Source organism: Gallus gallus, chromosome 3, assembly GCF_016699485.2.
Source record: "Gallus gallus isolate bGalGal1 chromosome 3, bGalGal1.mat.broiler.GRCg7b, whole genome shotgun sequence".
NCBI classification, from domain to species: domain Eukaryota; kingdom Metazoa; phylum Chordata; class Aves; order Galliformes; family Phasianidae; genus Gallus; species Gallus gallus.
In genome coordinates, this window is record NC_052534.1 from 49,151,150 (window position 1) to 49,165,480 (window position 14,331).

Consider the following 14,331-nt stretch of genomic DNA (forward strand, 5'->3'; position numbering starts at 1 on the left):
CCGTGCTTTGTCACCTACATCTTTATTCTACCTTTTGCAAAATGCTGTGATCAGAAACCTATCTGAAAACAGAAATTATAAACAAGCAACAACATGATTGCATATACATCCAAAATGCTAGTGGCTTAATTAGAATTCAAATTTTCTGGGCCTCCTTACATTTTCATCTGTCCTAAAAAGTACAGTGAATGAACTCCTCAATATTGTCAATGGTACATGGTTATGTTGGTGCTGTCTAAATCCCTTCATTGAAGGGAGAAAGGAAGCAAGAAAATAGATGAGGAAAAATATCTGTATAGATAACAATAGATAAGGAAATCCATTACTTATTCCTTTCCATTCTCCTTTTAAACAGAAGTGCTTCACAAGCATCATAACACAGACAGAATAATCATTTCAGCTATTTCTGTGGCTCTCTTTCACTCATTTCCTTTTTGCTCAATCAGTAGTCAACACAGAGTTTCATCTCGCTTGCTGTCTAAACCTTTCTTTCTAAGGTTTCTTTCTAAACCTTCTTGTATTTTTAGGGGATCTGTAAATGTTTTCTATTTGTTTCAGGTCTTATTCGAGATTACAAATGTATAAGTTTTCTGAAATACCTGACCTATTGGAAAATCTTATTCCTCTACACCTGTGAAACCATGTAGGGGAGAAAATGACACTTGTCATGTTCTTTTTTATTTTCAAGTCTCTTAATGCTTTATTTTCCCAATGGGAGATCAATATATTTTCAAATTAAGCATGGGAGGTGAGAAATATTCAACGGACTTAGTACTACTAATAGTTACCTTTGACCTAAATCGTTCAGGGTATAGTAATTCACACTATTTATTATGAGGATTTATGGTATCTTTTTCTCAGTGGTAAAAGGTTGGGATGTGATCTCTTGTTATAATAAATACAAGGCTTAATCCTCTAAGAACACGGATATATCTCACTTGTAATAGTTAAGTCAGTAAACACATAAACATAGAGCATAAATATCTATGAAAAGGATGGAAAGCCTGCCTAAATTCACACTTTGTATTGCTCACAGAAGAAAAAGTTTGGTGGTTTCATAAGCACACCGTGGTGCATCTTGGTGGCCATTTATGAGAGAGACTAAAGATTTTTCTCTTGCACTGGCACAGAGGCTGGTATTAAATGAAAGCTTATTTCCAGGCATTGTTGAATTCTGCAAGCTAAATAAAAAATACCCTGTAGCGAGGACAGTATGAATTCCTCTGTTCGTGCCGTAAAGGTTCACATATTTTGTACAAATGCGTGTAGGTTTGCTCATCTTTTAAGAAGGCTGCCACATTCAAATCATTTTCAGACAAGATTATGCTTCAGATCTGAAGTAAATCTTATTGTGTATTTTTGTTTTTTTCAGAGCAGGTAACAATAGCCTTCACAGTGTCCATGTTGATTGGACTAGTGATTGGAGGGATCATCTGGGCCTTATTTACCTGCTTGTCCCGTCGCAGAGCTAGTGCCCACATTTCCCAGGGGAATTCTTCACCCTTCACTCGCCGGTCCAGACCCACCTCCCACTCTGCCAGCAGGACTGGATTTTACCGTAACAGCAGCTGTGAACGCCGAAGCAACCTCAGTCTGGCCAGCCTCACCTTCCAGCGGCAAGCCTCCTTGGAGCAAGCCAACTCCTTCCCCAGGAAGTTGAGTTTCCGCGCATCCACCTTCCACCCTTTTCTGCAGTCTCCTCCCCTCCCCGTGGAGACAAACAGTCAGCTGATCACCCTCACTCCCACCAACACAACCACAACCCTCGTGGGAAGCACAACCAACGGTTTAAGTCGACCTGAATTCCACTGGTCTAACAACAGCCTTCGCATCTGCCATTCCACACAAACCCCTCCTCCTGCGTATGAAACCATCATAAAAGCATTCCCAGACTCCTGAGACAGGTCCTCGCTACAAAGTCATTTTTTGGAGGAACCTCAATCATCTCAAGCAATTTTCTGTGCATGCTGAAGATCTCCAAGAAATCTCCACCTGCTGCGACACATTGCAGAGGGCATGGGCACTGCCAGGAGGCGAGTAGTGCTGATTTCTTAGAGAGCTATGTCTTACCATCCAGTGAATCATTTGTTTTTGCACTACTGGCTCTAATTTACTACTTTTCAACATGCTTACATATTTCTACTGCTGTATTGTAACCACTATATTTTTTTTCTTTAGAGGAAAGAAAATGCTGCTGCATTAAAAAAAAAAAAAAAAAAAAAAAAGGATCTATTCTCAAAGAGAATTTTAGGAATTACTGATATAGACGTTATTGCAAATTTCACTATTCTGATCATTTTTAAATAGCAAACAAGAAATTAAACCCAAAAATTCTGGTTCTATGCATTTTCCCAAGGATATTTTACTATTTTACTTCCAATGAACACTTTCATTAACCACCTTCTTGCTATAACCACACAACAGTTTCTAACTGAGGAACCTTAGACAAAGACCACGTAGAAGATTTAACATCACAGTCCCATCCATGGTTCTGTTGATTGCAGAGGACCTTAAAAAAAGACTCCATGTTAGAACTGTTTGTATGAAATTCCTCACAGTATGAGAAAAATGTCGAGGTATATCATCCTTCATGTAAAGAGAAGTTTTGAAGAGCATACTAAGTGCTTGATAACAGTCTTAAAGAATTTTCTATCTACTGCCAGCAGAAGAGGTAGCCACCTTTTAATGCCCAGTAAGGCTATTGGAACAGAAAACCTGATGTCTCATTTTTCTGGTTATGGTTATCCAGATAAGCATTGCATGAATGACCACCATTTTTCCAATTAAGTTTCCTGCTTTGCTGTGAGACTGCTCATTTCCTTATTTAAAATTATATTTCTCAAATTGCACCAAATTTTAATTCTTTCTGGAAAGTCATTCACTGAAATCTTGTCTTTCATTAACTCAGTATTTTAGACATTTACAGCTGAACATTGGTATTGTACAATTGTGTGGAACATGAAGATAAAGATGGAATATTTAGTTGAGGTTAACTTACATTCTTGACTGCTATACACGTTCTGTCAAGTTAACCCCTGACTTAGTTGAGACTAATTGCACCAACATGAGAAGTTCAGGATTTGGAATTAACGCAGATAGATGGCGACAATTTAAAGATTTACTATATCATTTTCCTGTTAGGTCTTACACGTTTGAATAAAAACAAAAGAATTTTCACAACTAGGAGGAGAGTCTTACTCCTCACTTAGAAACAGACATTTAATTCCTAAATCTGCTTGACAGCTACCAGCTGCAGGACCACTGATACTGAGGGATTGTTCCTGTGCTTCAGCAGAGAGCCTGAGTCCTTACCTGTTCTCTTGTCCCTGAGAGGGACAAGGATTCAGCAGATTTTGAGAACGGGTAAAATGCTTTACACCTTACTTTGCAGGCTTTTGGTGTCTAGCAGCACACATCTCTCTGCAGAGTTCGGCATCCTTTGTGCAGCACTACTGATCTCTTAACTACAGTCTTCCAGCCAGAAATCTTTCAATTTGCAAACGTTTCTAAAAACATTGAACTTACAAGCATTACTCATTATAATCTACAAGTATTTTTTCTTATAAAAGCAAGTTATTATGCATTTATTTACTGACAGGCTTTCATGTTTTATTTTTAGTGTACACATTTTTTTCCCTTCTAGAGGAATGTATGTCAGTGCTAAAACAACCACCTACTGTGTTTACATTGTTTCATAGCAGACACTTTAAGTTCCAGTAGGCTGAAGACTTGCCGATAAGGCTGCAAAACTGCATTTGGCTAATCACAGGCTACAGACTTAAAAAAAATATAGTCCTCTGGAGAAAGGAAGTTCAGTTATTTTATTCTTTAATATTTTTTCTCTTACAGTCTTATTGAGTCTGATGAACTTCATTGCATATGAGTGCTTTCACAGTGTCCTAGCTCTAGAATAGGTGACACTGCCTTTTCTGATGTGCCTTCAAAAAGCAAAGTTCACACCTGCTCACTTTGCATACTGAGTCTAACAGTTTGAAACTGTTGAAAAGACAGCTTGGCCTACAGTGTGTACCTAACTGGCCAAAACTGCTTCATCCTAGAGATAAATCATTCCAGATAAGTGATTTTTTTACTCCTGGTTTAAGATGCAAACTACATATTTTCTCAGCATATTGATTATATTATAGCATATTAGTATACAATGTAGACAAGGAAGTTTAAATGTACTGTATTTTTTATCAAAATATTTTTTTTATTTCCCTTGGATTAGGGAGATTAAAAACACAGATTGTTAGATGCATAACAGGAAAGATTGTTGGATATCAGTTTTAACAATATCTGAAGTTGATGTTTTGTAAGTTCTCCAGAAGATGCAGAATGTGAAATAAAGATAGGTGTTATAATCTTGATTTGATGGGTTTTATTTTTTTCAAAAATCAATGCGTTAACTTTTTAAAAATATACTTAAGTGGAAGTTTACTATCTTGAATTATTCAAGCTGATGTATCTGGGAATGTTAATGGAGATTTGATCTTTTCTCTGTGGAGAGACAGACCATAGATGATGATAGTACATGAAGTTAGCATTGGAATGTGCCATTTTAGAACATTTTCCAAGGACTGCATGTGGAAACTAAAACAATTATTATTAGGAAAGAGCTTTGTTTTCTATTTTTTAAGTGAAAACTATTTGCAAACTCTTTTTTAAATGAAATGAGGGTTCATCAAAAGATGTGTCACTTCAGGGCAATATGAATATCCCTCACCAATAAGGTGATTACAGATTTAAAATTCAGTGGCTTCCCAGTACTTAGACTTCAATCTACAAAGTGTTTGTTTTAAGCATGTGGTCAGTGCTTACAGAGTGCCTGTTTAAATTGCATAGGATTGACCTTCAAACTGAACTGCAGAATTCAGGGATCACCTAAGTTATTACAATTAATAGTTATAATAATTTTAATAACCACAATGATTATATAACAATTATATAAAAAAATTATCATTCCTCATTTATAGTCTTTGGTTACAATATAAAATACTAGGAGGAAGAGCTGATTTATTTTAAAAGTATTTCTGCAGATTCCAGTGCATATAGAAGCAATGAACTGAACTTCAAAATGGTTTTGTATATAACATATTTAATAGCAAGAAGCAGTAATTTAAGGGTATGACCAGAATCACACAGGAAGGAATGGGCAGAACTTTGATCATCCTGATGTCATGACACTTTATCCTGAAGTGAACAGAGCTACTTCTTTTCACAAAGAGAATTTTGTTTTAATTGCCCATATGCACAAAAACCATTTCTCTAATTCTAGTTCAGTAAAGACAAAATTTACCAGCTCTTTTTCTGAGTCTAGTTATGTTGCAATGTATTTGCAGAAGTCGTTTGTTCAGTATTCCTTGACTTTTCCCTGTTGAAGAATTTCTGATTATCTCTTAAGACAGTTACTGATCTTCGTAACGTAACACACTGAACATGCAGAATCCTTGCCAAATCAATTTTTTAAAGTTCAATTGCAATTTACCATGAAGTTTTTGAGTCATCTCAATATTCATTCTTAAGCATAAAATGAAAAACACATTTACTGGAAATATCCTCTCAGAACTGAAATGACACATGCCAGATCCCTGACCTATAGGCACTTGATAAAATTAGGTGATGTCTATGATGCAGTACAGCTTCTGGGAAAAAAAAAAAAAAAAGGAGAAAAAAAAAAAAAGAGAATACTAATTGGAAATTTACCTCTGCCAAGTCCAGAGCAGATTAAGGAATACGCTGCTGATATAGCTTCACAAAACAGGGAGCAGAATTCTAAAAATCATCAGTGACATCACTGGAACCTCAGACCTCACTGTGTTAGGTGGTGGCTGTGCCGCATCCTGTGCTTTTGCCCGCAAACACAGTCTGAAAACGCAACTTGACAGAGAAGTCTGGTTTTATGTCTCCTTTCTCCTTTTAACTTTTACGGAAGCTCTTGGCTCCCATCAGATTTATGACAACATTACTGCATGAGGGTGGCAGTGTCTGATGGGCATGAATTGGGTAGCAGAGCTATTTTTATAAACATGTTTCCTGTCTGCTATCTGTGTGGCCTTCTGCAACAGAGATATGGTTGGGTTTTTTTTCTTGTTTTTTTTTTTTTGTTTGTTTTTTTTAAATCTGTTTAGGAGCTGAATCAAGTGACTGCACTCTGAGGGCTGGTAAAGAGCAAGGAGTTCTTTTAAACAAAAGTAGATTGATTGTGAAATGAGCAATGCAGAGTGATGGGTCCAAGATCGCAAGAAATTAAATTTGCTAATTTAGGACATAACTCTCGGATGTGCCTATGATCATGGACAATATGGAAAGGCAATGGAATGAAAAATTGCAAAATCATTCTTATATTGGACAGGGATGACCTGCATCAATATCAACTGACTTTATTTTATGGTGGCACACTGAGGAAAAGTGATGCCACATTCTTGTTTCAGCTTGACAGGAACACAAATCACAGCTGACAGTAATTTGAATTCTTTTGGATGTAGATGCAGAAGTTGCCAATGTTCACCACTGAAACAGGATGAACCTTTGGCAACCAGTCTAGGGACTGAGTGAAAGACCACTGGAGACCTGTTGAAGTACAAGAGGGAGATTCATTCTCTGCTTGTGTTCTGTTCCTGTTCTGATCTTTACTAAAAGGAATGCAGAATTTTTTATTGCTGCTTATTGCTTCTTCATGTAGTTGCATAGTGAGTTCCATGTCTCTCTATGTGGATTAACTACAGCATCAAAAATACACAGGTCTTCATTCTATCCTATCCTTTTGTTGTTCTGCCAAGTAAAAGGAAAGATAATTTTGTTATCCAGAGAGTCACTTTTAGGTATTGATCAGGTTTCATGTGATAAGCCCTCCAGCACTAGTTTGCCAGCATCAAAGCATCGTGCTTTTTCTTTCAGGTCTTCTGTTTTTTTCTTTTCTGTAACCCCTTGGGTAGTAGTCATTGAAAGATACAACCACTTTTTGCCAGTACATAAAATAAAATTATTCATTATTTAGAGATTTTTGAACATTTTTGGGTAGCATAAAGCTCTCATAAATACTCCTGAATGCTCAAAAAACATATTTTTGAGTGCTTGTGTACACAACAAATAACATCTTCTAGTGTTTAGGTGTTCCTAGGTATTGAATCACTTACAAAATGGAATTTGAATATTAACATATTACTACAGCATCTAAACATTTTTTAAATGCATGAACTTAAAAAAAAAATAATAACTAATTCTTCTTGAAACACTAAAGTTAAGCACTGGTAGATTTTAATCTGTTTCATTAGAGTGAACCTGCTCTAGGCCAGAATTGTCCCTAGTAACTCAAAAATATTGAAAGAAACAGGAACTGAGAGAGATCTGTGTATGTAAAGGTGGGCTTCAGATAACATAAATGAGTTAGAGAATAGCATATTTGCTATGACATTGCACAGTAAGTGATAGTGTGATTGTTTATTTTCCTAATAATATTCCTGAAAGATGTTTGAAAAGGTTTCTCTTTGATCGGTGATCCCTAATCCACAACAGGGCACATGCATCTGCATGCCTTCTCATAGATAATTTAAAAGTAACATTTATAAGCTTCTGCTGTAACAGTAAAATGTATGCAGTCAGAAAATAGAGTACTCCATTCCTTATCTCCTCCTAGAACTGACATGTCATCCACCCATTGAACAAGTATCTATTGTCCACTTCTTGATTTTAGATGTGGAGAGCTTTAGAGTACAATGACCAGGACAGGAACAAATCAAAACCTTCACATAATATACAACAATCCACAAGTGTCACATATCTTTGATGCATTTTCAGATAGATTGTTTGTATTGCACAGAGTCCTAGATATCATTAAGTACATTTAAATGTATTTACTAGGAATGCAGAGAATATGAGCAGATGTTCCTGCTTCTTTCTGTAAGACACTGAGTGGCCAGATGTTTTAAAAGTTTCTTCCAATTTTGGACATTACAAAAGTTTTAAAAACAGATAGAATGTTTCAGACGACCTTGCTTAGCTTGATGTTGTACTCAAAATCTGAGTCACTGGTGGTCAAAAACTTTTAAGGCTAAGTGTTCAGTTATCAGTACAACAAAGTGGTAAACCAGAAGAAAGTTATATAGTATTATATATTGCTGTTCTTTGGGGGTAGATTTGCAAATGGGACATGCTAGTCATAAAGCAGAGCATTGCTACCTGAAACCAATCCAGAAAAAACGATTGTTTCAGATTTACCATTAATTCTCTGAATGCACTGACTGACCACCAATGACTTAATCTCTATTGCTTTATTATTCATTGCAGTGAGATTAGTCATATACTTAATAACTCTTCTGAATCAGGATATAATTTCATAAACTACAGTGTTCTACTGCCTAATTTAAGAGCATAACTTCTATCTGCCAAATGATTTCTATTTGATGAAAGTTTTGTCTTTGTGAAATCAGATGACTACTCCGCTCATTTCACTTCCCCTGTCACTCCTTGATCACGTGAAATGTTCTGTGAGGATAAAATGGTTATCCTTACATCCTTAGGCAGACTTTTAGGGAGGGGCTGTGTTGAGTTTATGTGATGGAAAGCGCTCTGAAGGGGAGGATTCTGTATGGAAGAGTCCAGAAATTGCCCCATGCCAGATCAGAGACAGCTCCAGTTGGCTCAGAAAGGGACCCACTGCTGGCCAGAGCTGAGCCATAAGCGACATGGGGAAATGGCTTTAAACTGGAAGAGGGTAGATTTAGACTAGATGTTAGGAAGCAGTTCTTCACTGTGAGGGTGATGAAATATTGGACCAGGTTGACCAGTGAGGTTGTGAATGTCCCCTCCCTGCAAGCATTCAAGGCCAGGATGCATGGGGCTTTGAGCAACCTAGTCTAGAGGGAAGTGTCCCTGACTATAGCAGGGTGCTGGAACTGGATGATCTTAAAGATCATCTAGTGTCCTTTCCAACCCAAACGCCTTTCAGGCAACTGTAGAGAGCAAGAGGTCCCTCTAGAGCCTCCCCTTCTTCACACTAAACAATCCCAGTTTCCTCCCTCTCCCCATAAAACTATTGCTCCAATCTTCTCAACTTCATTGTCCTTCTCTGGACACACTCCAGGTCCTCTATGTCCTTCTTGTAGTGAGAGGCCCAAAACTAAACACACTATCAAGATGTAGCCACACAAGATGAGTACAGGTGGATAATCACTTCCTTGCTCCTGCTGGCAGCTATATTTCTGATACAAGCTAGGATGCCACTGGTCTTCTTGGTTACCTGGGCACACTGCTGACTCATGTTCAGCTGAGCATCAATCAGTGCCCCCAGGTCTATTTCCTCAACACGGTCTTCCAGCCACTCTTCCCCAAGCCTGTAGCGTTGCCTGGAGTTGTTGCAGCCAAAGTGCATGACCCAACTTGTTCCAGTGCCTCACCACCCCCACAGAAAAGAATGTATTCATTAATCTAAATCTACCCTCCCTGTCTTTCCTATAGGCCCCAGTTAAGTACTGGAAGTTCACTATTAGGTCACCCTGAAGGTTCACTTATTTAAACTAAACTATCTCAACTCTCTCAGCCTGACTTCACAGTGCTCCGGCCCTCTGATCAGCCTCATGGCCTTCCTTTGGACTCACTCCAACAAATCCGTGTCTTTCTTATGCTAAGGGGCCCAGAGCTGAACATAGTACACCAGGCTGCGTCTCATGAGAGCAAAGGGAGAGTCAGAATCACCTTTCACCTGCTGGTCACAATTCTCTTGATGCAGCACAGGATACATTTAGCTTTCAGGTTACAGGTGTGCACTGCTGTCTCATATTCTGTTTTTTATTGACAGAGATTTTCTCCTCAGAGCTGTTCTCAGTCTCTTTATGCAGCCTGTATTTGTGCTTGAAATTGCCCCAACTCATTTGAAGGACCTTACATTGAACACTATGATGTTTGCATCGGCCCACTTCTTAAGCTTGTCAAAGTCCTTCTGGATGGCATATCTTCCCTCCAGTATGTTGGCTGCAGAACACAGCTTGGTGACATCCAACACCTATTTCTTCTAAGTACTGAGAGAAGGATAAACCTGATCGAGTCAACTGCTCTGTTACCATTTCATTCTGAAGGCTTTCTTTGAACTCAGTATTAAAAATATCAATACTCAGTAATGTCAATACAGAAAGAGATGTTATTTTACTCTCCCAAATGAGATGATGCAGCCAGTAGCAAACTGAGAATATCTCTCAAACAAGAACAAGAAAGAATACTTGTGACAGATGAACTTTGCTGTCATTCCCATACCCAATTTTGAATGACACGAAGCTTCTGACTGCTTAGATTTATTTTAATGATGTCCTTAGACTGAAAGCTTATGTTTGTAAAAACATATAGAGTATCATGCTAGTGACAATAGATAAAAAATAAATAATGAGCCTCAGTGAGAAAGTTTTCTGAGTTTAAGCCTACAAATCAAATCCTCCATGCCTCTATTATGCCTTCTGTCAGCATTAAGTTGATCCCACCATCAGAGAAGTTATAACTCTGTGAATCACTATTTACTCTAGTTAGTGCTTCACAGTGATCAACTTAGGAGCTCCATGGTCATCCAAAAAGCTCAAATTTAGCATATTTGACAATGAAAATAGACACCTAGTTTTGTTTTCTTTGTCGATAGAAGTATTTCAACCTCTAACAGGAGAAAAAAAAAAGAAAAAAAAAGAACAAAACAAACACTTTCAGAATATTGAACAAACCAAATTGGTTAATCCATTATGTATCTCCATCTTAGCTGGTATCAGTCTGGCCCTATTTTTTGTGGCAGACCACCTGAGTTTGATCTAAATTAAACTTCTCACCAGGTAATGGTCAATAAAACCTTGTTCTGAGCCAATGAAGCATTACTCTTTAAGAGCCTTTCAGCAACACAAATGAGTGATAGCAAACTGATATTCTTCCTGATGTCTCCAAACTTCAGAAAGATTTACTGTCTTCTCAAACCAAGACTCAAGGCTTTGGAAAAGTACTTCAGTGGGAACCTACCAGAAAACTTCACCTATGCCTTAATGAGTGAATGTATTCATATTTTCATAGAGAGGGGGAAAAAAAAAAAAAAAGGAACTCTAAACCAGACTGTGATAAAATACAGTCTTGTCTCTCATTAAAATAAGTGCTGAGAAGGATATGTATGACTAGGATACTGACAGAGTTAGTCCTCCAAAGTACTTGCAGTTTAGTCCCTTCTCACGAAAACAATGAATACAAAAAGCTTTTTCCTACATATCATGAAGAAATGTTTATTTATCTATTCATGCTCTTCATCATACTTATTGCTCTGGTTATCTACTAGCTAATTCTGGGTAACTTTCATAAAGTTACTGAACTCTGGAACTGTTGGTGTTTACTTTTCTTGTGATATTCTATCCTCCAAACCTAATTTTGATGAACATGTGCATGGAATTCTCAGATCAGTGAGACGAAAATTTTTCTATGGATAGCCAATAAATCCAGCTCTGAATAATGGAGATTTTCACAGTTGTGTCATTTCCTTGAGCAGTGTCAGAGCATGGGCTCTGAATAGCAGATGCAATGGACCACTTGCTGGAAGATATAAGTGTGGAGAATTCCACTGAAATTCTTGAAATACAAAGAAAGGGAACTGGAATCAATATCAAAATATTGTTATATTAAAACAGAAAATGCTTTAGGTAAGACAGAACAATTATATGTGACCTGGAGAGATGTAATAGTACTTAAACCTCATAGAAAATAATTATTTGCTACCATGAAATTTAACAAAAATCATTCTCCAGTTACATGCTGGATTAGTGTTATAACAGAAATGCAGTTATATTTACTCACTTACTGTCACAAGGAACAAGTTTCACATAAAGTTCAGTAATTTATAAATTTATGACTTGTCATAATTTCAGTATGAAATTTGGCAGTTTTCAAAGGGATATGATTCCTCTCATTGCTAAGCAATATATAGAAACATTTTAAAGTTATCATTCTGTAAAACTGAAAACACCGTCAGTTCTTTTTGCATAGGTGCTCTAAGTTCTGAGAGCTGCTCTGAAAATAACACTTCCTGTTATATTATGTTTGCCTGCAACATCAGAGGTGGATATTGGTGGTATGGCAGTAGAGGTTGAACCTTCCCACCAGTATTCCATCATATTTTGTTGCTGTGTGACAGATGGCAGCAGAGGGGCAGCATGACAAAGTGACATGTGACATGGAAGTGCAGATGAAGTAAAGGTATGTCACTGAATTCCTCCATGCAGAAAAAATGGCACCCATTGGCATTCATTGATGCTTACTGAACATTTCTGGAAACTGATCAATTGATGTGATCACATTAAAGAGGTGGGTGGTGAGTTTCTTCAGTGACGACAATGACAGTGGATCACATCTAGTGATGCAGGTGTTTACAAGTGTGGCATGCATGCTCTTGCTTATCACTGGTGAAGATGCATAGCTAATATGGTGACTATATTGAAAAACAGTGTTTTATACCCAAGAATTTTCTCTATCGAACAGTATTATTATGCTCAGTTGTATTTTCCATAGGAATACATGGGAGGCATTACTTTTGGAGCAGCCTATGTATGAATATGGCATTTCCCAGCCGTAACAACATACATTAGACTTAGAGTAGTGCTCCAGGACAGCACGTTATACTACATCCTTTATACACAAGGACAATTTTAGAAAACTTCTGTCAGCTCTTTTTCCTTGAAGACAATAGTGGTAATTGCTTCAGACTGAAGCATTTTTAGCTTGTTTCTGCCATAGCATTTAGATTGTTGCTTTTTTCAGCTCAGTAAATAAAGAACTTGCGATGATTAGGTCAGTTCAAGAGATAAAGTTATCCTGGCATAATTAACATCTTAAAATGTGCTTTCCATCTCAATTGATGTCGTTTTTTTCTCTATCCTGAGACAATATGTCTGCTCTCACAAGCTTCCGGACTGCAATAGTAGCAACATTTGGTGGGGAATACAGAAAGAATTTGGCCTTATGCACAGTCTAGAACTAGGCCCTTGTATTAGACAAAGGAAATAGGAACTCTGCAAAATCAGAGAACTATCACAGTCATTTCAGCACAGATGCTGTGTACCCTATAAAATTCTATAGTCATTTAGTTACAAATGGATGAGATTCTGTGATACCTCATGCCTTTTTTTTTTTTTTTTTTTTTTTTTTTTTCCCAGCTAGTTTTAGAGGAAAGTAAGATTAAGTGAGATACAACAGCTAGTCTGCATCTAGGGATGTATTCCTATCCAGTAGCATCACTAGTTTGTTGGATTCAAGCTTTTGGTGAACTTGTAGTCTTACTTCAGAAGGTTAGTGGCAACAGTAGATCAGCCTAAGATAATGTGCCCCGGACATGTTTGGTCTCATGATTTTGAGCTTTATTGTCATGCTGTAATATGGGTTTTACTTTTAATAAATAATCTGAAGGATTTATGGACTTCTTTTTTTTTCCATTCTCTTTTCCCTTCATACAGTTATAGGCAAAAGGATATTATTTAGTACAGGTGAAAGGTGGGAAAGCATGGGCAGTTCTTAATATCTTGCTCTAAACTTACAAATATCAAAATATCACTAACCAAAAAAAAAAAAAAAAAAAAAAAAAGTGATTTTTAAAAGGTTCATTATAGAAAATCCTGCTTAGTACAAACAAATCAATGTGTGTGGAAATTTTCTAAACTCTATGAAAGAAAATATTGTGCTTTGAGTTAGCTGCATGTGGATGAGAAGCTGAGTCTGAACCTTGTAGAATCCTGAAGACATACATACTTGACATATAAAGAGATAATTTTAGATTTTCAGAGGAGACAAATGGGCTGGGGCAGCTGCAGTAGTATGGAGGGTCACATTTCTGGCGAAGAAAACATCATCCGATCCTTTGCTGAAGTTTATAGCACTGTTGATAGGAATAGGACATATTTCAGATAGTTTGTTAAAATGAGCACTTGACATAACTAAACCACAAATCACTGTCTTCCTGACAAGATTTGTTTTACCACATGATTTTTCAGGTTTTAAGGTGAATGTCATGAGCCAGATGAACATGAAACTGTAGTTCAAGCACATGTCAAACAGTATAAACACCCAGAGAAAGCATTATCTACCTCAGTTTTGGAGTCTTTGTGCAAAGCTGAACTTGTATTTTAGAGTGAGCAACGGGAGACGTGAAATCATGCAACTAAACAACAGACTATAAAAATTTTCATAGATGGCATGCTAGACAAGGAGAAAAGACCTTTGAGAATACCACTGGATTCAGCAGCTCTCCTTTCATGTTCATTGCTCACCAAAGGTATGCAGTTTTAATGAAGCATGCTCATATGTTAACAAAAAAGAAGTCTGAATGGCTTG

General features: G+C 37.2%; 1 protein-coding gene across 2 annotated transcripts in view; it reads left to right on the forward strand.

Annotated features, from left to right (window-relative positions):
* MYCT1 (myc target 1) overlaps nucleotides 1–13,420 on the forward strand; it is a 30,360-nt gene extending 16,940 nt beyond the window's left edge. Inside the window, exon 2 of one of the 2 annotated variants that reach the window (XM_004935636.5) lies at nucleotides 1,378–13,420. In XM_004935636.5, the coding sequence (XP_004935693.1) occupies nucleotides 1,378–1,899 (522 nt within the window). In that variant the 3' untranslated portion in view covers nucleotides 1,900–13,420. Of the gene's footprint in view, nucleotides 1–1,372 lie in introns of both variants that reach the window. The other variant, XM_419680.8, reaches the window with a different exon arrangement.
* The last annotated feature ends 911 nt before the right edge of the window (nucleotides 13,421–14,331 follow it).